The sequence below is a fragment of the Sebastes umbrosus genome, chromosome 20 (genome assembly GCF_015220745.1).
Source record: "Sebastes umbrosus isolate fSebUmb1 chromosome 20, fSebUmb1.pri, whole genome shotgun sequence".
Lineage (NCBI taxonomy): Eukaryota > Metazoa > Chordata > Actinopteri > Perciformes > Sebastidae > Sebastes > Sebastes umbrosus.
In genome coordinates this window covers 2,686,188-2,708,860 of record NC_051288.1, presented here as the reverse complement: position 1 = coordinate 2,708,860, position 22,673 = coordinate 2,686,188, and the positions used below count along the sequence as shown (strand labels likewise).

Sequence of the window (22,673 nt, the reverse complement as noted above, 5' to 3'; positions counted from 1 at the left end):
GTTTATCTGTTGCTATACGTAAACTGTCAGATATAATGTGATAAATACTGTGTGCACTGTAGAGTTAGGGGGGAAACGTTATTGTCCAGTGTTGCTCTGTGTTGTTGACTAACGTCCTAGTCGGTGCACATTAATAACCCTGCACTGCAGCATTCTGGGAGCTGTTCTGGTGCTTTGCCGTTCAGGAGGTCAAAAGGGGACATGTAATATCAATGTGTGATTGCTACCCGTATGAAAGCTGGCATGGTGTGTTGGCATGGGATAATTTTCCCCTTAAATGTTGAACCTTACTTCTGCCGCTGGAGCTACTGCTTGTGTCCATCCCCTCTATATGTTTGTCTGTGTGCTTTTTTTTCTCTCTCTCTCGTTCCTCCCCACTTCCCCACCCTTACACTTTCCAGTTTCAGCCGTTTGTTCAGCTCGTCGGGCGCGGCAGCGAAGAAGCCGTCGACAGAGGCCCCGGTGAACGTCAAGTACAACGCGCCCACCTCTCAGATCCAGCCGTCCGTCAAGAAGAGGAGCAGCACCCTGCAGCAGCTGCCCAGTGACAAGAGCAAAGCCTTTGATTTCCTCAATGAGGAGTAAGTCAGTCAGGGGATGTTAAAGGGGATAGTTTGGGTCTTTTCAAGTGGGGTTGTATGAGGTACTTATCCATAGTCAGTGTATTACCTTCAGTAAGTAAAATCAATGCTCTGCATGTCTGGTTTGAACCGATGATTAAAATCGAACACTTGAATTGAGCATAATAATAATGATAACACATTTAAGCAAGCTGTTCACAGTTCCTATCTCAGTTTCATTTATTTTTGTAGAAAAACCTAACAGTCCAAGATTAGACATGTTTGTCAGTGAGCTGTTGCTTCTTCCGGTAGAGTGGCAGCTGATAACGTGGTGTCCAGGCGGGAGCAGAAGAGGGCTCAGTACCAGCAGGTCAAAGCCCACGTCCAGAAGGAGGACGGCAGAGTGCAGGCTTACGGCTGGAGTCTGCCCAAGAAACATAAAGTAAGGATATGATGAGCCTCAAAAACCTCGGCAGTAGCACCGCTTGTCTTCTGTTGTCATTACTAACAGATTTGTCTGTTCCTCTTCAGATGATGGTAGAACTGATGTGATGTAATCTATAACAGAAACAGCTTTAATGTAATGGGGCTGTTTGTTATTTTTCAGGCCAACGGTGGTCAGACAGAGAGTAAGGTGAAAAATCTACCTGTTCCTGTCTTCCTCAGACCACTGGATGAGAAAGATGCTTCTATGAAGGTAGTTCCTCCAGCTTGTTGGTGTATCATAGCTAATTGCATACAAAATGTTTTTTAAAGGCATAGTTCACCCTAAAAAATCAAAAATCCATATTTTTCTTCTTACCTGCAGTGCTATTTATCAATCTAGATAGTTCTGGTGTGAGTTGCCAAGTGTTGGAGATATCGGTCGTAGAGATTCTGCGTTCTCTCCAATATAATGGAACAAGGTGACACTCAGCTTGTGGCGCTCAAAGCGCCAAAAAATACATTTCACAAACTCAACAGCGACGTCTCTTTCCAGAAATCATGACCCAGTTACTCAAGAGCAGTTTCATATCGGAACTATTTGTTGCCTACTCCATGAGTAGATGCACACTTCCTTCTGTGTATTAGCGGGTATAGTTCGGTAGAAAGAAAATAGTTCCTAAATCCTCCTGCATGTCTTAGTGTCTACGTTTACATGCACAAAATATTCCGGTTATTGCCCTTATTCCGAAAAAGACAATATTCCTACTAAGCTGTTCACTTGGCTAATGAAAATGAATATTCCACTAAAATTCTTTTTTTCATGCAGCTGCGCGTACTCCGATTAATGTAACCGCCGACTGGCTTGTTCCACCGTGTGGACACAGCCTCTCTCTTTCAATCCTTCAACTACCTTCTTGAAAAGGTCGGTGTTGCGATATTTGCGCATATTACAAAGCCTGTTAATATCCAAGTCTTTCATAATGTTTAAAAGCAGATGTGTTTCTCCTTCTGACCAGAAATGTGGTCCTTTCTTTTGGGCATGCATCTCTGCAAACTGTCGGCTAGTTGGTTTGTGTACCTACGCACAGAGCTGGCTGTAAACAGGCAAGAGACGCATATTCCAAATCCGCTGTATACGTACAGAAAATGCTCCTAAAACCTGAATAATATCAGCATATCCCACATGTCTTAATCGGAAAAATGCTCCATACTCCACAAGGGCCTAATTCAGCATATTCAAACGGAATATGCTGTTTACATGACCCGTATCAAATAATAAATAATAGTGGAATATTAGTGTGCATGTAAACGTAGTCTGTGTGTATCAGACTGCTGTAACTGTGTATCTGTGTTCCAGCTGTGGTGTGCTGCTGGTGTGAACCTCTCCGGAGGTAAAACCAGAGACGGAGGCTCCATCGTAGGAGCCAGTGTGTTTTACAGCGACGTGCCTGGACCAGAGAGCCCTAAGAAGAAAATCGGATCTCAGAGCAGTCTGGAGAAACTGGATCAAGACCTCAAGGTACACACACACACACACACACACAAACGCACGCACGCACGCACACACACACACACAAACACACACACACACACAAACGAACACACACGCACGCACGCACGCACGCACACACACACACAAACACACACAAAAACACACACACACACACACACACACACACACACACACAGACAGACAGACAGAGCTTTTGCTTGTTTCAGTGCTACTTTTATCATCCCATCCCACAAGGAACACACGGTGATAAAGATACTCATACTGTATAATTAAAGTCCCACTTGTTTTGTTTGCTGTTGCAGGAGCAGCAGAAGGAGTTGCGGCAGCACGACGAGATGTCGTCGCTGGTTTGGATCTGCACCAGCACCGAGTCCACCACCAAAGCTGTCGTCGTCGACGGCAACCAGGCTGGAAACATCCTGGAGAGCTTCTTTGTCTGCAACTCCCACGTCCTCTGCATCGCCAGCGTTCCAGGTCAGCCGATGAATACACGTGCATCTGACTGTTGCCGCAAGTCCACGTAGAGGAGAGAGGATTTCATTACCGACATCTGACTCGTTTTGCATTCAGCGCCGCCAAAGTGGAACCGCACCAATTATGAGCGACGTCACCTTTTCTTATTCATGATTCATATATGTGTGTTTTTATTCAGGTGCAAGAGAGACGGACTACCCAGCTGGTGAAGAAGTAGCTCCAAACTCTGAGATGGGACCGGCCACGGATGACGGCTCACAATTGACCACTAGCAGCTCAGCAGGTGACGATGGCGTGCTCGGAGGCATCACCGTTGTTGGCTGTGAAGCCGAGGGAGCTGCAGCGGTTCCTCAGACAGCAGACAGCCCAGGAGAAGACGGAGAGAGTGGTGAGACATGTTTACCGTTTGATCCATTTTTTCCACCTGACATTCTCTGTGATCCGGGCCAGCATTTATCAACCACGCTGCAAGTGAACCTTGGACAAAAAACACACAATCTCATAATGATATGTCTTTATGGATTGAACAATAAATATATATAATTTAAAATAGGTCATTTGATTCAGCTGCATGGCACATCCTAGTCACTCCTATCCAGTCATCTTGCATGTATAGTGCGTATTGCACACGCAGTGATGATCCTTAAAAAACAGTTTTACGGAATTTATTACCGTTTGTACACTTCCTGTTAACTTATGTGTCCTTATGATGTGTTCACACGACAAGCAACAAAAGCATAAAACGTCTAGAGTCACCGTTGAAATGCCGCTCAAGCGCTCGATGATGTTATTATGTCGTTAAATATAACCGGAAACGGCATCGTTTTAGTCGGAACGGAACAGGGTGAAACAAAAACCTATGATCGTTTGACTCTTCATTGGAGCGCTGAAAGAAGTTGAGACCAGTTTGACTTCATTTGTACTGCATCACGCCCGTCACGCAGTGTCAAGTTGTCGGGCATCAGTCTGTTGCTTCATGTCACCGGCTTCCATTGAAAATGTAGCCTGTTGCTGTGTCACTTGTAGTGTGAACGCAACATTACCGGTACGAAAAATTATTTCTGTAATGTCACCCAGTGAAATATTCACCAACAACATGAACATATGTCTTGGAATCAGGTTTTTATAGTAAACTAAAACTGAAATGAAAATGAAAATAAGCAGTGAAAAATATTTTTTAGTAAACTCAAACTAAAAAATAAATTATATCCTTCAAGAAAAACTGAACATGAATTTCCATCAACTCTTGTGACATTTAACCACAGAAAGTGAACAGACTTGACCTTCCAGGAGATGGCGTTGAATCAAGGAACGTCTCCCCTCCCACAGAATGTGTGTGCATGTCTTCTGGCCACACATCTGAAGCTCCTAAGAAAGTTGCTAAAACTTGCAGGCCCTAAAAGTAGGACCAAAAAATGCATCAATCTGAGGATTTTTTAGCCAGTTAGCAGCGATCTCCTACTCTGAGATGCTTAATAAATACAGTATGTTTCGGTAAAGCAGAATTCAGAACAGATAAGGAGATTCAACCGCAGTTGATCATGTGGTCAAATAGATGAGGAAAAGTAAGATGATGTGTGTCAGCTCTAAAGAGCATCAAAAGAAAGAGACGTGCTCAACAATCTGAAGTTCAGTGAGGGAAGGAATAAATCTGTTACTAGTGCATGATATATCTGGCACCTGCAGTAATAACTCTAAACTGACCCCATAAATATTAGCTACACATGTGAGTCGGCCCAGTTTACTGAGAGATGATCCTCTCTTCAGAATCCAGACCAGCAGAGGAAGCCACAGAGGCGACGGAGGCCAGCGCAGGGCCCGCTGACCAAAGAGAGAGCCTGAGGGGAGTCTACACCGAACACGTCTTCACTGATCCACTGGGAGCTCAGCAGACAGCAGAGGCTCCAGCCAACTACTCTCAGAGGTAACCCCACACACAACCCACTGTTGTTACAATTCAGTCTGTCCAATAAAACTCTCCATTTTATCAGTCACAAACCCACTGAGCAACAACATCGAATCACTGTAAAACCATTTAGTGTTTGGTCATGAAACCCGTGCACATATTTGTGTGATGGTAAATGATTATTGCAATGCATTAAACCTTCGAGTTAATCTCCCTTACTACATCGTTGGATGGCTGTGTGTTTGGCCCCCGGCTACCTCTTACCCCCTACAAAATGGGCTGTAACATTGTGTCCGACATAGAACTAGTGAAAAACACATCTAGAATCAGTGCTATCACTGTCCAATGTTGATTAAACTGACTTCCTTTTTGTTTCCTTGTTTATTAACTGTGTATTACGGAAGCCCCGAGAGGTAAGTGAGGATATAAAAAAAAATCTGGTGATCAATTTTCCATTCAACCTACAGTAGGCAGTGACGGGAGACTTCGACCAATTACAGGTCATTTCAGAGAGAAAGAGAGCGTTCCTATTGGCTGCTCATTCAACGGAGGTAGCTGTCAATCACTCGCAAACTCTGATCTCTCAACATGGCTGCCGTTCACAAAATTTCTCATTTTACAGCATATTTGATCAGCGCTACCTAGTTTGACCGTTTGATCGGAGTTTGTGAGTGATTGACAGCTGCTCAGAGAAGGCAAGGCTCCAGATCAGCTCTGATTGGTTGTTTTCCTCCAGTCTGTGAAATCTTGCAGATGCCATTAGGAGCACCGGAGGACACAGAGGAACATGATTTTTTTCAGATTACCTGTTTCATGAGCTACTGTCAGGATATAGTGACCTGTTTATAAAAATAACTTTATAAATCATATTTGCTCCATTTCTACCCATGGCTGCTTTAAATTGGATCAAAATTGTTTTCTCTCCCGTGTTTATAACTTAAGAACAGGTGAAAAAAATGTTTTTTCAGGATCATTTTTGAAAATTGAAGATGAAAAAACATTTTGGCAGGACTGAAAGCATCCATGTTTTCTTCCAGGTGATTACCTTGTTTTTATGGAGAAATTAAAGCTCACCTGGAAGAAAACATGAATGCTTTTAGTCCTATTTAGAACATGAGGTAGTGATGCACTTGAGCCTCTTGTGGCCGAAATGAGTATTACAACAACAAACACTGATCCTGACAAGGATCTCACTTGCCTCTCAGGCCTTCTGTAGTGTCTTATGACATCAGATAGAGATTATTCCCACCTAGATGTCTATCCGCTAAACCTTTGGCACATCTAATTTGGTAGTGAGTACAATTATACAAACTCAGCCTCCTTAATAGACCAGTTGTAAACATAAACCTTCTAAATGTGTCCCAGTTTATTTCCTGTTGCTGTGTATGTGAATGACATAAGCTGACAGGAAGTAAGCATGGACCCAGGCTGTTGCCTAGCAATGCAATTACGTTGAAACGGTCTATAATACGTCTCTGTCTCTGATGACCAGGGAGAGCGATCTGTTGAAAGATGGCGTGAGTTCAAACCCTGACGCAGAGGAGCAGGACCTGATGAGAGAAGAGGCTCAGAAGATGAGCAGTGTTCTGCCCACTATGTGGCTGGGGGCGCAGAACGGATGGTGAGTTCTACACCTCAGTTGTCCAGCACACGTTGGGTGTATTAGGCCAGAATTCAAGAAATCTGATGACATGAGAAAACGTTTTCTGATTCTAGTGTGTACGTCCACTCCTCCGTGGCTCAGTGGAAGAAGTGTCTCCATTCTATAAAGCTGAAGGACTCTGTGCTCGGCATAGTGTAAGTACATTGGAATACATGATGGTGTGTTTTACACATATGGGCCATTACGTCATTGTCATCCTCATGTTGCTGCTTCTCTGAGCTTGTTTTTGAAAGCTTTTGTTTCTCTCCCACAGGCATGTGAAAGGGCGAGTACTGGTGGGTCTGTCTGACGGCACTTTAGCCATTTTCCACAGAGGAGTAGGTAAGGGATCACAAGTGCTCGTAAAATAAAACAAGTCACTTATCTGTAATTGTAACCGTGTATCTTGACTTCCTGTTTGTGGCAGATGGACAGTGGGATCTGACCAACTACCATCTGTTAGACTTGGGGAGGCCACACCACTCCATCCGCTGCATGACGGTAGTACACGACAAGGTGTGGTGTGGCTACAGGAACAAGATCTACGTGGTGCAGCCCAAAGCCATGAAGATAGAGGTATGATGAGACTCAGTCATTTCTTTTTTTGGGGCTGTCAATCGATTCAAATATTTAATCGCGATTAATTGCATGATTGTCCATGATTAATCGCAAATTAATCACTCATTTTTTTTCTGTTCAAAACCTAATTTAAAGGGAGATTTGTCAAGTATTTAATACTCTTATCAACATGGGCAATTATTATGCAAATGCGGTTATATTTTTATTATTGGAAATCAATTAACAACATAAAACAATGACAGATATTGTCCAGAAACCCTCACAGGTACTGCATTTAGCATAAAACAATATGCTCAAATCATAACATGGCAAACTGCAGCCCAACAGACAACAACAGCTGTCAGTGTGTCAGTGTGCTGACTTGACTATGACTTGCCTCAAACTGCATGTGATTATCATAAAGTGGGCATGTCTGTATAGGGGAGACTCGTGGGTACCCATAGAACCCATTTACATTCACATATCTGGAGGTCAGAGGTCAAGGGACCCCTTTGAAAATGGCCATGCCAGTTTTTCCTCACCAAAATGTATTGTAAGTTTGCAGCGTTATTTAGCCTCCTTCGCGACAAGCTAGTGTGACATGGTTGGTACCGATGGATTCATCAGGTTTTCTAGTTTCATATGATACTAGCATCTTCACTCTAGCTTAAGCTAAACTGAGCCCGCTACAACCTAAAAATAACAAGTTGCGTTAATGCCTTAAAGAAATTAGTGGCGTTAAAACGGATTTGCGTTCTAGCGTTATTACCGCGTTAACTTTGACAGCCCTATTATTTCTATATTATTAGGGTTCAAGCCTCGAAGGGCTAGAAACATGAAACTTGGCCCAATAACGGTAAATGATGTGCAAGTGCTTCCCAAGAATTATGACCCTAATGGGCCACATGGTGGCGCTGTAGTTTACGTCCAAACACATGATTTTGGAAAGGCCACGCCCCTCACACCGTAAGTCCGATTGACTTGATATTTGACACACATGTCCAGCTCCGTATGCTCTACGAAAAAAGCCCCTTGGACTACTAAAGTCCGGCTACCTAGATTTTCCGTCATTTTTAATTTTTGAAAAAACATTTTTGACATCTCCTCCTAAACTGTAGGTCCGATTGCTACCAAATTTTCAGTGGATCATTATTGGACCAAGCTTATCAAAAGTTACATAAAGCTTGTTGATTTCTCATTGCGTTTTTCCCCGACACGTCAAAAGTTTTTTCAAACTTGCTTGACAGTGTGATAGTCATTTTGCCAATGAGCCATGAAATCTGTCCTGCGGTCTTCTTACACTCTTACATATCTGTATATATTGTGTCCTTTGCAGAAGTCCTTTGACGCCCACCCTCGTAAGGACAGCCAGGTACGACAGCTGGCCTGGGACGGCGATGGCATCTGGGTGTCCATCAGACTGGACTCCACTCTCAGGCTGTTCCACGCTCACACCTTCCAGCACCTTCAGGATGTCGACATCGAGCCCTACGTCAGCAAGATGCTGGGTCAGTTCAACTCTGTCTAACAACAACATTTCCTCCATGAAACAGACACTTATCAGGGGCCGACCAACAGACTTTTGTCGATCAACTCAGGTTTTGTGTTCTTTTTTTCTCAGGTACGGGGAAATTAGGCTTCTCATTTGTGAGGATCACAGCTCTCATGGTGTCGAGTAATCGTCTGTGGATCGGCACCGGAAACGGAGTCATCATCTCCATCCCTCTGACAGACAGTGAGTTTAGGAGCTAGACTGATGTCTTTACGGGGATAAACTACAGTGTGAACACACCCACTCACACTGCACTGTTCACCTCAGTAGCACTATCACTCCACATTTTATGGTACATTAAATGTCTGAAGATACTTAAAGGGATAATTTGGGTGTTTTTTTTTTTTTGAACTTAATTTTTATTGCAGTTACAGCAACTTACACAATCATAATAACAATCTATATCACTGTATTTTCATTTTGATAGCTGTCTCATAGTTTTAACACAAAATCTTACAGCTTAAAACAAGGGGGAAAGAGAGAACACAAAAAAGACAATCCAAATAATTAAAATAAAGTAAAGTAAATAAATGCATAAATTTAAATGATGATAACTGTGGTAAGGGGTCGGAGGTAAGGGAGGGGGAGTGTGTTGTATGGGTGTGTGCTGTATGAGTTCGTACACGTGCCCAGAGAGGTGACCTGGGTCAGGAAGACAAAGACACAAGCATGATCCAGGATATACAAGAACACTCAGATCACCGCACTAGTACAATCCTGGCAGGGCTCCACCTTTTAACAAATGTGTCTTTTTGGAGTCTTAGGGAATAGGTTATTTGTTCCATGTGGTAGATTTCCCATACCTTCTCGATCCATAAATTGTATGTTGGGGGCTCAGGTTTTAACCACATAATTGTGATACATTTAATTGCTGCTGTAAGCAATATTTGTAAGAGATATTTTTTGGCTCTTCCATTAATGCCTTCTGGTATTGCTCCCAGCAGTGCCATTTTTGGATCTTTGGTGAAATTTTGGTTGAATACATCTTCGAGTGCCCGAAATACCTCTTCCCAAAATGTTTTTAATTTGGGGCATGTCCAAAATATGTGATTATGGTTGCCAATATGTGTACCACAATTTCTCCAACATTTATTCGAGTGTTTAGGGCCCATTTTAGCCACTATTTCTGGTGTACGAAAGAATCTTGAAATTACTTTCCATTTGAATTCCCTCCAGCTATTAGAGTTGGTCACTAGATGTGCTTCGGTGCATATTTCTTCCCACATGTCCTGTGGTATGTCTGTATTCATTTCAATTTCCCATCTACCTTTTATTTGAAGCGTATTGTTCAAATTCATGCCTAAAAATATTTGGTAAAAATGGCCTATAATTTTCTTATCTTCATTTCCTGTTTGTAATTTCATCAGGAACTCTTCAATTGGAGTGGGCACCAGAAATTTATCCCATTCCTTGTGTTTCGTTAGGAAGTCCCTTAATTGTAGATATCGGAAAAAATCGGTATTGGGAAGTTTAAATTCCTCTCTCAACTGCTGGAATGACTTAAGTCTGCCATCCTTCAGGAGTTGGTGTAGGTTAACGAGTCCCTGTTCTGGCCATTTTCTAAATCCTGTATCTAAACTGGAGGGAACAAAATCCTTTATGAATCCAATATTGGTTAGTGCTGAAATTGCTTTGGGCAGTCCAAATGCTAGTTTGATTTTTCTCCAGATTGTTAGTGTGACTTTAGTCCATTCGCCCATTTGAGTTTCTCGTAAGGGGACATCTAAGAAAGGCAAGATCTGTAGGGGCCGCGCACAAAGGCTTTTTTCTATGTTAAGCCAACGTGTATGTGTACAATCCTGGGTCCATATTATCAAAGGTTTTAACTGTGCAGCCCAGAAGTAATATCTTAGGTTTGGAAGTTTGAGCCCTCCCTTTGGTTTAGATAGCTGCAATGTTTTTAGTCTGATTCTTGGCTGCTTTCCTTGCCATATGAATTTTGAAATTAACCTGTCCAATTTATCAAATGTGGGTTTAGGAATATCAATAGGCAACATCTGAAATGGATAGAGAAGCTTAGGCAGCACATTCATTCGTACACTCTCAATTCGACCTAAAAAAGATAGGGGGAGCGTTGCCCATCGGTCCAAATCCTTACCAACATTATCAATCAAATTTTTGTAATTTGCATCGAATAAATTTCTTAATGATGGGGGTATTTGGATGCCGAGGTATTTGATGCCATCTTTAGGCCATCTGAAACCACTCTGGAGTTTCACAGATTGTGAAATTCCACCACTTATATCCATAGCCATTGTTTTATCCACATTAACTTTATAACCCGAAAAGTACCCATATACGGAGATGAGATCCTTTAAGTGTGGGATTGTTGTTGCAGGTTCTGCTAAGTATAAAAGCACATCATCTGCGTACAGTGATAATTTATGCTGTTCTCCATTTATTGTCAGTCCTTTTATGTTATCGTTGTCCCTGATAAGCTGTGCCAAAGGTTCAATACTAATATCAAACAGAAGGGGCGAAAGAGGGCAACCCTGTCTGCAGCCGCGCTCTAGGACAAATCGGTCTGATAAAAACCCATTCACTTTAACAGTAGCCTGCGGATTGGAATATATTGTTTGTATCCACTTAATGAAATTGGGGCCAAATTGGAATCGTCTCAATGTTTGAAATAAGTATTGCCAGGACACTCGATCGAATGGCTTCTGGGCGTCGAGGGATAATATCATTGCTTCGTCTTCTTTTACTTTTGGATGTGTCATTAGATTTAGTAACCTTCTAATATTGTCTCCATAATATCTTCCGGTAATGAACCCGGTTTGATCTGGATGAATAATTTTCGTGATAATTTTATTGACACGTTTTGAAAGAATAGCAGTTAATATCCGCAGGTCTGTGTTGAGTAGCGATATGGGCCTATATGATTGGCATTTGGTCGAGTCTTTGCCTTCTTTATGTATAACTACTATTGTTGCGTCCCTCCAAGAGGGGGCCATAGTACCAGATTGTAACGCATGGTGATAAGCTTTTAACAGTAAAGGTGACACTTCCTCTTTAAACATTTTATAAAATTCATTTATGTACCCATCTGGCCCAGGGCTTTTATTGTTTTTCAATGTAGAGATTACCTGCTGTATTTCCCATTCATTGATTGGTTCATCTAGCTCTTTTGCCATAGGCTCAGATAACTCTCTTAATTTAATGTCCCTCAAAAATTGCGCCAATTCTTTGTCGTCTGTGCAGGTGTCCGTGTTTTTGTATAGGGATTTATAAAATTCAGCAAAGGACTGTGAAATTTCATCCGGTTTCGTGAGTGTTGTATTATTAGACACTAACTTCTGTACTATATTGGATGATTGCTGTTTTTTTAGTCTTAATGCCAATAATCTACTTGCTCTGTTACCGTTTTCGTAATATTTTTGATTTGTAAACCTTAAATTGCCCTCGATCTTTTCTGTAATTAGGGTGTTTAGATCTCTACGTGCTTGTTTAAGAGTATTAAGTATGCTGGGGGATGACGATCCTTTATGCTGTTGTTCAAGCTGCCTTATTTTGTATTCTAATTCGCGTTGTGTTGCTTCCCTTCTCTTTTTTTTAGCACTAGCAAACGAGATAATACGACCTCTAATATATGCTTTGGCACAGTCCCATAAAATGAGAGGTGATATTTCAGGTGAAGCATTTGTATCTAGATAAGTACTTAATTCAATTTTGACAAATGGAGTGAATTCCTTGTCGTTTAGGAGTGATGTATTTAATCTCCATTGTTTGGCTGATGATGTGTGACCTATGTCCCAGGACACCACAAGAGGAGAGTGATCAGATATTGTAATCGGTAAGATCTTTATGTCTTCTATCCTGTGTAACTCAACCGTGGGGGTAAAAAAATAATCGATTCTGGAATAGGATGAATGTCTATGTGAAAAGAAGGTAAAATCCCTCCCCTTAGGAAATTTGCTTCTCCAAACATCTGCTAGACCTAACTCTGTTGATAAATATTTAAGCCTTTTACTCATTTGAGAAGTGGGGGATTTTGAAGGAGGTTGTCTATCCATAAGTTGAGATACAACGCAGTTGAAATCCCCACCCAACAGCAGAATCCCAGAGCTGTGCTGCAGTATAGTGTTAAAGGTTGTATTAATGAAGCCTGGCTCATCTTCATTTGGGGCATATATGTTCATGAGAGAGACTTGTATTCCATCAATACAGCCATTTATCAGAATAAATCTACCCTCAGAGTCTTTGTGAATTTTAGTTGTTGAGAAATTAATCTGTCTATGTATCAGAATACAAACTCCTCTTCTTCTGCCTGAGTGGTGTGATGAGTAAAACACCTTGTCTGCCCAGGATTTTTTTTAGCTTTTCATGCTCCAAGTCTGATAGATGGGTCTCCTGCAAAAACGCTATCTGGCAATTGGCTCTTCTCAGCTGATTAAGGATTTTCTTCCTCTTTATGGGACTATGGAGACCTCTGACGTTATAGCTTATGACCTTAAGTGATCCCATGACTTGGGGTTAGGAGAATTAGGTAGGAAACAAATTTTGCACTGGCATAAAGTGATGGATCGAGAAGGCTGGTACAGCACAGAAGGCTATAAGTGGCACGTAGTATAAAGTATCTATGTGTATGATTGTGTGAATGTGGGTGAGTGGGTATAAGAAGATAAGTATTTGTAATAGGTAGGGGTGGAGAGGATGGGGTAAGGGGGGTATTTAAACCAAAAAAATAACAGAATATACAAAAGTAAAATACATAAATAAATAGAAGTGTAGACAGGGTTGAAACATTAACATGAGACATTTGTATTGGAATAGAGGAAAAAATCACTTTCCTTGTTGCTTTAAATCTCACAGTGAGATCCCTGGGGAACATTGGGATCAACTCAAACTGAACTGAACATAAAATTAGATAAACCGTAAACTCGGTCAACACAATGTCCAACACACCTTTGGGACAAGGTCCCAGGCTGCAGGTCAGGACGGCAGCTATGCGAACAATCCTAGAGAGTGCTCGCCTTTGCTTAGGTGAAAAACCAAACAGAACTAAAGAACAAAAGCTATTATTCTCGGTTCAGGCTCCTGCAGAACCCCGAGATAAAATTGGAAAAGATAACGACATTTCAATGTGAGTGTCACAATTTTTTAAAGTAATTCTATATATAAAACTTATTGTGAAACTTAGGAATTATCAAAACCAAAGGAAATTAGATAAAATAAGTGAAAGTTTCCTGACAGCTTATGCTCGTTCATTACAGCCTGTATGCACCTGAGTATTTAGATCACATATCCTTCTACTATACACATCCATACACAAGCATACACCCTCACACCCAAACACACCCCTACCAACATCCACACCCGCTCTCACATCCACACACCCACACATCCACATGCACACATACACCCACACACACACACAGGCAAGCTCAGGGGATATTTATGTTTTGTTTAACCTATGCTAATATCCTAATGATAGACAGCCTCTCAGGAAGTAAGCAATTAAGTAAATAATAACAACAAAACAAAACAAAAAAAACAACAACACTCAAATAGTCCTTCTGGATAAACATTTAGGAAGTTGTCCCAGGCAACAGTTAGAATTGTTTATATATCACTTCTCATGTGAAATAAGGACACCTTCAGTTAGTCTTCCATCTCAGATCTGGGGATGACTTCTTTCTTTACATAGTCCATGGCTTTGGTAGCATCCAGGAACTCCTTCTCTTCATTGTTGTGGGAAATGCGGAATCTGGCCGGGAAGAGTATTCCATAACGAACTCCTGATCTCCCGCGGAGCATCTTCCTGACGTCCGTGAACGCGGACCTGGCTTTGGCCACGGCGGCCGTGTAGTCGGGGAATATGGCGATCGGGCTGCCGTTGTAGCGGAGCTGACCACCGCGGTCCCGGGCCCTCCTCAGGATATTTTCGGCATCTCCCTCGTTCTGTAGTTTTGCAATGATGACACGTGGTTTGTCTCCCGGTCTCCTCTGTGTTAGCCCGCGATGTGCGCGCTCCACCCGCACCTCTTTATCCATCTGTAGCACCTCTTTGAGAAGTTTAGAAACCTCCGTAGGTGAGCTTGATCCAGGTTCTTCAGCTACTCCGATGATCCGAATGTTTCCTCTTCTCATCCTCCCCTCCATATCTTCACATTTTACTTTTAATTCTTCCACTTGCTTATTGAGGTCTCTGACATATGTTTGAACTGAAACTACCTCGTCCGACCAAGTGCATAGTCCTGCCTCCACCTGTTACGTTAGCTTTAACATGCTCGAGATCTGAGCGGAGCACCGCGGTGTTGTTGGCTATTTCAGTTTTCAATGCTCTCATTTCCGTCTGTAGCGAGTCAAAAAACTCCGCCAGAGAACTCTTCAGCTGTTCACGTGTGGGCCTTGTGGTGGATGAGCCCTCGTACTTATATTTGCGCAGATTAGACGCCATCCACGTCGATTTTACCGGCCTTTAACTACACCTTGATTAGTTGAGGGTAGATTCTAAGCTTTTAGTGTGCTTTTTTAAAATGAAAATGTCGTTTAAATACGAAATTAGTCGGGATTCTGCAGGAGCTCTGAAAAGTACGTCTTACTCCATTTGCGTCTGGCCACGCCCCCCAGTTTGGGTGTTTTGAAGTGAGATTGTATGAGGTACTAATCCATAGTCAGTGTATTACCTACAGTAGATGACGGTCGGCACGCCCCCAGTTTGGAGAAGCAGACAGGAGTACCAGCATGGGAGCAAAGCGATGTACTGCTGTGGACGGGGGCTGCAGCAAAACATATTTTAGACACTTAAAAGAATAAATATCAGTTTAAGTTTACGCTATATTTAGAATGTTTTCACTGCTTTACCTCGCTGTCAGACAGCCCTTTCCGACAGGGAACTGAAGCCGTCGCATCCATCTACGCTCTCACCTAAGCAACCAGACTCCGTTGACAAAAACAGTAACAGGAACACAGAAGTTGCTGGTCGTTGCTGAAGCCATTATCTATGTTCTGTTTTTATAGCCACCAGACTCCATTGACAAAGCCAGTAATTTAACCTTTGTGTTATTGTGTGACTTTGGTGTTTTAAAGGGTTAATTCAGATTCACTCAAGTCACACAACAACACAAACAAACTAACTGATTGAGGCAGCGGTAGAAACAGCAACAATTGCTGTTTTTGTCAATGGAGTCTTGTGGCTCTGAAGGGAGCATACAGTAGGTGGATATAACAACTTCAGTTCTCTTTCAGAAAGGGCTGTGTAACGGCAATGTGAAGCTGTCAGATAGTGAAAATATTATAAATGTAGCATATACTTTAAACTGATTCTTTTAGGTGTCTAAAATCTGTTTTGCTGCCGGCCCCGTCCACAGCAGTACTTTGCTTTGCTCCCGTGCCGGTACTCCTGACTGCTTCTCCAAACTGGGGGCGTGCTACCATCATCTACTGTAGGTAATACACTGACTATGGATGAGTACCTCATACAACCCCTAACTATCCCTTTAACTTATGTTTGCATTGTAATAATAATATATGCAACAAGAGTACCACAATAGTTCCACACAAAGTGCATTCTAAACATGATCTTGAAGGTGGATTACACAGATTGAGCATTTTGATTTCAATTTCTGTCCGTCTCTCACTCTCTCTCTCTCTCCCTCTCTCTCTCTCTCTCTCTCTCTTCCACTGTTCCATTAGCAGCCAACAAGGTCACCAAGGCGGCAGGTAACCATCCAGGAAGCGTAGTTCGTGTCTACGGTGACGACAGCAGCGACAAAGTGACAGCCGGGACGTTTGTCCCATACTGCTCCATGGCTCACGCTCAGCTCTGTTTCCATGGTCACAGAGATGCTGTCAAGTTCTTCACCGCTGTCCCAGGTAAACAAACCAGGCTGTTTTACGCCTTATATTATTTCTATATATATATTCCAATGATATGTCTTAACTCGGCTTTAGAAAACATTTTGGACCTACCAAATCTATCCTTTTATTGAATGTTATTTTTCCATTAAAGGGCGGGTCCATTATTTGTTTGTTTTTTTAGGTTTTTCTATCACTCTGTAGCTTCCCAGTGGTGCTCCTTATGTAGTCATATCTGAACATTCCAATTTTGGTTGAAGTATGTATGTTTTAGCGTCAAAATGCTACTTTCCCAAGCCCTTCTGAAAACGTTTTTCCACGTGACCTGACTTGACATACAGTATACAGTATACATCCTTATAGTCAGTGTATTAACGTTACATACAGTAACTTAGATGGCAGTCAGCATGCTCCCAGTTTGGAGAAGCAGACAGGAGTACCGGCACGGAAGCTAAGCCATGTACAACTGTGGACAGTTAGTTTGGATACGAAAGTCACACAATAACACAAACTAACTAACCGATGGATGCAGCGGTAGACCAGCAACTCCTCTGTTCTGTGAGGTAAAATTACTGTTTTTGTGAATGGAGTCTGGTAGCTTTGAAGAAGGCGTCATTCAGTTCCCTGTAGGAAAGGGGGCTGTCTGACAGCAAGGTAAAGCAGCTGTGGACAGGAGCAGCAGAAAAAACGTATTTTAGCCATCTAAAATAAAAAAGCTAGAAAATGCTAATAATCAGTTTAAATGTGCGCTATATTTAGAATATTTTCACAGCTTTCCCTCGCCATCAGACAGCCCTTTTCGACAGGGAACTCAAGCCGTTATATCATTGTCTTCAAAGCCACCAGACTCCATTAACAAAAACAGTAATTTTAGCTCACAGAACACGGGAGTATACATACAACCCCACTTCAAGAAATCCATTTTAACCCTTTCAGTTATTTCCAAACTCAGCACAGCTAACCTTGACTCCGCTAGTGCTAGTGTTCACATTATTCATAACTGTATTGATTAGCTTACTTTGGTAACCTACGTCACTGCTTTCAATGGCTGAGTGGGTGCTTCCATTTGAAAAAAAAACGAGAACAGAATGCAGATAGACCCGCCCTTTAAAACAAAGTTGTGCTTTTAGTTGCTGCTGTCGTATGCAGATGAGATTACACAATCAGCAAGCATCCTATATGTGCATAAAATGCAAGACACAGTTTTGTAGCCCTATTTGGCTGCTCATAATAGTGAAAGCAGATTAAAAACTAGTGAGTCAGAGAGCTCATTTGAATACAGCATACAGATAGAAGGTCTGTAGCAGATAAACACAATCTGGACTCGTTGGGTGTTATTTACAGTTTGTGGCTCTGTGCTTTCAGGTCACGCAGTTCCATCTGCGTCCTGCGGAGTCGAGGCAGCAGGTGACAAGACGACAGATGCCGCAGCTCAGGAAGGAACCAAGTCCATGTTGGTGATGAGTGGAGGAGAAGGCTACATCGACTTTAGGATGGGTGAGTTCGCTACACAGATAAAACCACCACTGTAATCACTACGGGAGATCTAGGCTGTATTCCAAACCACTCACTACATACTACTGATGAACGCAGTGTGCAGTATACAATGTACATAACAGTTAAAGCGATGTATTTAGCAGTATGCTAGGCAAGGCTTTAGCCTTTTAAACCAGCTCTTAAAGCACTGAAGATAAAAGCTAACTTGTACCACTAATGTAATATTATCAAAAAATACAACTTAGATTTTTTTTGTTTACGACCAATGTTTGTTTACTTTATAAGTATACTGCAGGTTTAGCTCCACCATCCCTTAAACTATTTATTCTAACAGCTCATAGTGAAGTAAGACAAACAGGAATATCAACGAGGGGAAACAACATTTACTCAAACTGCTTTTTCAGTTACAGCAACAAAATAAAAGCCTCTCGTCTACAGACCGGTCTCTAGAGAGCTCCAGCCAGCTCATAGCGGTCTCTGAGCGTGACTGACAGACTGGCTGGCAGCGACTATCTAGCTGTCAAGGCATTTTGTGGAGCTTCTAAACGATGGAGCAAATGTTCGATTCGTAAAACTGCCGATATTCAAAATCTACACCGTTGATTTCTCGCCACAAACATTTTCAGAAGTGAATTTAATGATGAAATAGGTGCGAAAAAAAACTTACCGTTTTTAGCTGCTGTTGTTGTAACCGTAGCCTGTAGTGGTCCAGCGCTTTGCATTGTGGGATACAGTAGGCGAGGTAGACTGGTTCAATGCATACTGGAGATTTTTCCCAAACCAGTACGGCATCCGGATACTTTTGGCATACTGTAGATTTTGCTTTTGTTTGCATACTACATGCTACATTTTGGCCAAATCAGTACGTACTACTAGTATAGTATGCGGTTTGGAATACAGCCTGTGTATGTCTTTAGGTGATGAGGAGGGCGAGGCGGAGGAGGGCGAGGTTCCCCCCATGAAACTGCAGCCCTTCCTGGCTAAAGCCGAGCGCAGCCACCTCATCGTCTGGCAGGTCCTCGAGGACTGAACTCTGACCTCTGACCCCTGAGGCCTGATTTGCCTTTTTCTCTCAACCACGCTGCCATGGATGGAGGAGTCCAGGTGGACGACTCCTCTCTACAGACAGTTTAATCAGCACTTTTCTTTCTTCCTGAACAATAAGAGTGAAACAAGCAAGAACTGCTCTGATACTCAGCGGTAACGTGGACCGGAGCAAACAGATTCAAGCAAACTGCATGTCATTGTTTCATTATTAGTTGTTTCTCTTATTTGTTCTTTTTAAAAAAAGCATGTTATGAATTTGAATTTCAATCTGTTCTAATATTATTTGAGATAAACAGAACTTATTTGTCATGTTTGCTCAGCAAATCCAATGAATTTTTCCCCCCTGACATTTCCAGGTTCCCTTCACTCAGTTCAGTCGTCGTGTGCTTTCATGCTGGACTCGACTTTACGCTAAATCAGTTGGTCAAACAGAAAATAATCACCTGTGAGCCCCCCCCGTTGCCCTTTAATAATGTAAGACGGGGGGTAATCATGTGTGGGAGCAAATCACGTGGGATTCTTGATCAATCCCGAATCCTATTTCATGTTGGTTTTTTGTTTTTCATCCTTTGAGAACTTGGCTTTTGATTGTATGCAAGACAAATTGAATTGATTGCCAGTTGTCAATGCAATACATCAGCTTGAAGATGGTCCTGTATTTATCTTAATATTCAACATGTAAGTCCCAGTTTATGCCTCCGCATTACCATTATATTCCAGTCACAGAGCTAAGCATCCGATATTACAGACAAATAAATTCAACCAGCAACCCAGAGGGTTGTTCAATACCACTTCCCACTGTTCTGAAGATATTCCCAGCTTTATAGCCATCTGAATGAAACAATATTCCATCTGCTGCATGATTAAAAAACATTTTTAACCCATTTCCAATTCTAGAAATGCCTTTTAGAACAGTGGTAAGAGTTGTTAAATTACTACTTTCTTTCCACGCTAGCAGCACGGCTCTATGGAGGGCAATGTGTGTCGCTCGGGCCCGACACTTTGATCCAGACAGAAATATCTCAAAAACTATTGGAACCATTGTCATGAAATTTGGTGCAGAAGTTCATGTCTCCCCCCCCCGCCCCCCCCCCCCCCCCAAAGGATGAGTTGTATTAACTTTGGTGATCCTCTTGACTTTTCATCTAGCGCCATCATCAGGTCACAATATTTATATTTTGTGGTTTGGTTTTTGACCAAATAATCTGCAAAAACGACATTCCCATCAACCTCAGCTGTACTTGTGTTTACTGCTGCAAGAATTAGTGTTTACTATGCTAAACTAGAATAGTAAACCATACCCTTGTCAGTGTGAGCATGTTAGCATGCTAACACTAGCATTCATCACAAAGCATCACTGCACCACGGGGTAATTATCTTTCAGAAAATCGGGTTCTTAGCTATGTGATTTAAATGTAATAATAATACATTTTACTATCTATCTATCTATCTTAGAGGCATAAACTGGAGCCTACGTAACTCAGTGACTGACAAAACTCCATTCACAATACCCTTAATTATGAAACGATTAAGAATCGTAGACTTGTATTTAATCCAATATTCCACGAGGATGCTTGTCAGTCTACCCACCAGCTCTAGATATAGTAGACACTATAAGAATATGCCTTAGGTATTAAGGCTTGAAAAGACTTCAGTTACTCTGCTTTTCAAGTGTGACAAAAAGTATTTATTTTTCTCTTGAAAGAATGTTGCTGCGCTTGCTACCAAAGGATAAAGAATTAAAGACGGATATACTGCGACATGCTGAAACAATAATCTAACATTGAGCAGCATGTTTGCCTCCATGTAGATAACATGCATGTTTTTTTGTAACATAAATCCTGGTGTATAGATAGGATATATTTTTAGACTTTCATATTTGGGAATTGACATATTTTCAGGGTGTGAGAGAAGACCTGTTACTATGAGAGGATGAAACGAGCAGCCGCACTTGAGAATTACAACCCCCACCACCCCCCCCTTCTAATCCTTGACATTTAGAGGTCAGAATTGTAACACTGACATGTTTGTTTTTGCGGCGCTGCCCTGCCCCCTCCGTGCAAGAAGATGATGTTTATCTGAAGTTCTCAGTGATATCCCCTCCTAATGTTTTTTATGAACTTTCTTTTTTTGTCTTTTAGACTGTTCTCTCTCTGAGCACAGTGCACAAGATGTTCATTTGGGTGTCATATGAGACTGTATTTCTGGCCTCTGTGTACCAGTACACTGCACTGGTGTGTTCTTTGTTTTGTCCTCTTTGTATTGACCAGTATCGGAGGAGGTCGGTCCTCGTTGTGAGTGTGTGTGCGTGTGTGTGCGTGTGCGTGTGTCTTCTCTCCAGGAGAGGAGTGAAATGTTATTGCAGTTTAGCCATTTCAGTATTTATTTACAATGATTGAGCCTTTGCAATTCAGAATGTATCTTTGTACATTGAATATATCTGATTATATATGTATGGAACATGAAAATGGCTTGGGTTTATTGTTTTGACAACACTTGTTGAAATGATAGAATTTGTTTGTAGGGGGTAACCTTACTCAGCTATGCACTATGTCTGTGAGGGGGGGGGGGTTGCTTCAGGCCTGTTTTTTTATTATTATTTTGTAAGCAGAAACCCTGCAGCCTGTCCACAGACACAATGCAGTTTTCAACTAATGCAGGAAAACAACTAAAGTCAATGAGCGAGCAACGTCCCACCACTGCATGACAGAGCATCTCGCCGTCCTCCACAAGTCCCGTCATCCCTCTCATCTGCAATTTGTGTCATTAACTTGGCAGGGACTTCCTCTCTCTTCCGAGTTAGCAGTACGCAGCTTGTACTTCTACAGCGTATCTGGCCTTACTTATTTTTCAATTAAAGCAACTCTTGTGGGCAAGCTTCGTCTGCTTGTGATGTTTGTCTTCATCAGAAATTATTCACAGCTAGTCTGAGATTTAGAGCTGAAGTGACTTGGACCTTTGCAGCACCACAGTAAAAATTCACCAGTTTTTACAATCTCTGACCAACCAAAAGCTAAAAACAACACCAGTTAAAGGGGCAGTGTATAGGATTTGGCGGCATCTAGCGGTGTGGTTGCAGATTGCAACCAACTGAAACTTCTGCTGTGTGCCGAGTGTGTAGGAGAACTACGGTTGCTGATGCGAAAACACGAATGGCCGTATCTAGAGCCATTGTTTGGGCTAGTAATAATTGGGCTAATATAATAAGCATTTTCAGTTCAAAATGGCAGAAGCGGTTGTTTAAAAAAAAACAGGCATTTCGCCTCTTTGCTTCTATACTCTTTGTCCATATGTAGATATAAACAGCTCATGCTAAGCTAACAAAACACAATTCTTAGTTTCAGGTGATTATACACTAAAGAAAACACTATTATTAATATATTCCATTTCTGCCAATAGATCCCCCTAAATGTTTCACATTGTCCCTTTAAACCAGGCTTATAATCCTTCTACGTTAAAACAACTTTTTTTTAAAGTGTCAAAACGTCGACCCATGTTTCAGCCTCATAATAAGCAGTATTTTACCATTAAATTCTCTATTCAAATGTCAGTTGAATGAAAATGAAAGACAAAACACCCAGTAATCAGTCTATTAAAATGCAAGAGGATCACACAGATAATCTGAAGGCATTTAAACTATTATTTTACAGTCGAAGATGTTATGTCAATGTTGTACAAAACCAAAAATCCAACTGAAA

At 41.8% G+C, this 22,673-nt stretch overlaps 1 protein-coding gene across 7 annotated transcripts in view; it reads left to right on the top strand.

Annotated features, from left to right (window-relative positions):
• spag9b (sperm associated antigen 9b) overlaps window positions 1-21,851 on the top strand; it is a 70,626-nt gene extending 48,775 nt beyond the window's left edge. For 3 of the 7 annotated variants that reach the window (XM_037755302.1, XM_037755303.1, XM_037755308.1), the window contains 16 exons: window positions 402-581; window positions 873-1,002; window positions 1,168-1,257; window positions 2,344-2,505; window positions 2,802-2,973; window positions 3,152-3,361; window positions 4,741-4,897; window positions 6,372-6,500; window positions 6,596-6,676; window positions 6,796-6,863; window positions 6,949-7,097; window positions 8,416-8,587; window positions 8,701-8,814; window positions 16,270-16,449; window positions 17,797-17,928; window positions 18,846-21,851. In XM_037755302.1, coding sequence (XP_037611230.1) covers window positions 402-581; window positions 873-1,002; window positions 1,168-1,257; window positions 2,344-2,505; window positions 2,802-2,973; window positions 3,152-3,361; window positions 4,741-4,897; window positions 6,372-6,500; window positions 6,596-6,676; window positions 6,796-6,863; window positions 6,949-7,097; window positions 8,416-8,587; window positions 8,701-8,814; window positions 16,270-16,449; window positions 17,797-17,928; window positions 18,846-18,958 — 2,239 coding nt within the window. In that variant the 3' untranslated portion in view covers window positions 18,959-21,851. Of the gene's footprint in view, window positions 1-399; window positions 582-872; window positions 1,003-1,167; window positions 1,258-2,343; window positions 2,506-2,801; window positions 2,974-3,151; window positions 3,362-4,740; window positions 4,898-6,371; window positions 6,501-6,595; window positions 6,677-6,795; window positions 6,864-6,948; window positions 7,098-8,415; window positions 8,588-8,700; window positions 8,815-16,269; window positions 16,450-17,796; window positions 17,929-18,845 lie in introns of all 7 variants that reach the window. The other 4 variants (XM_037755305.1, XM_037755306.1, XM_037755307.1 and 1 more) reach the window with 3 other exon arrangements.
• The last annotated feature ends 822 nt before the right edge of the window (window positions 21,852-22,673 follow it).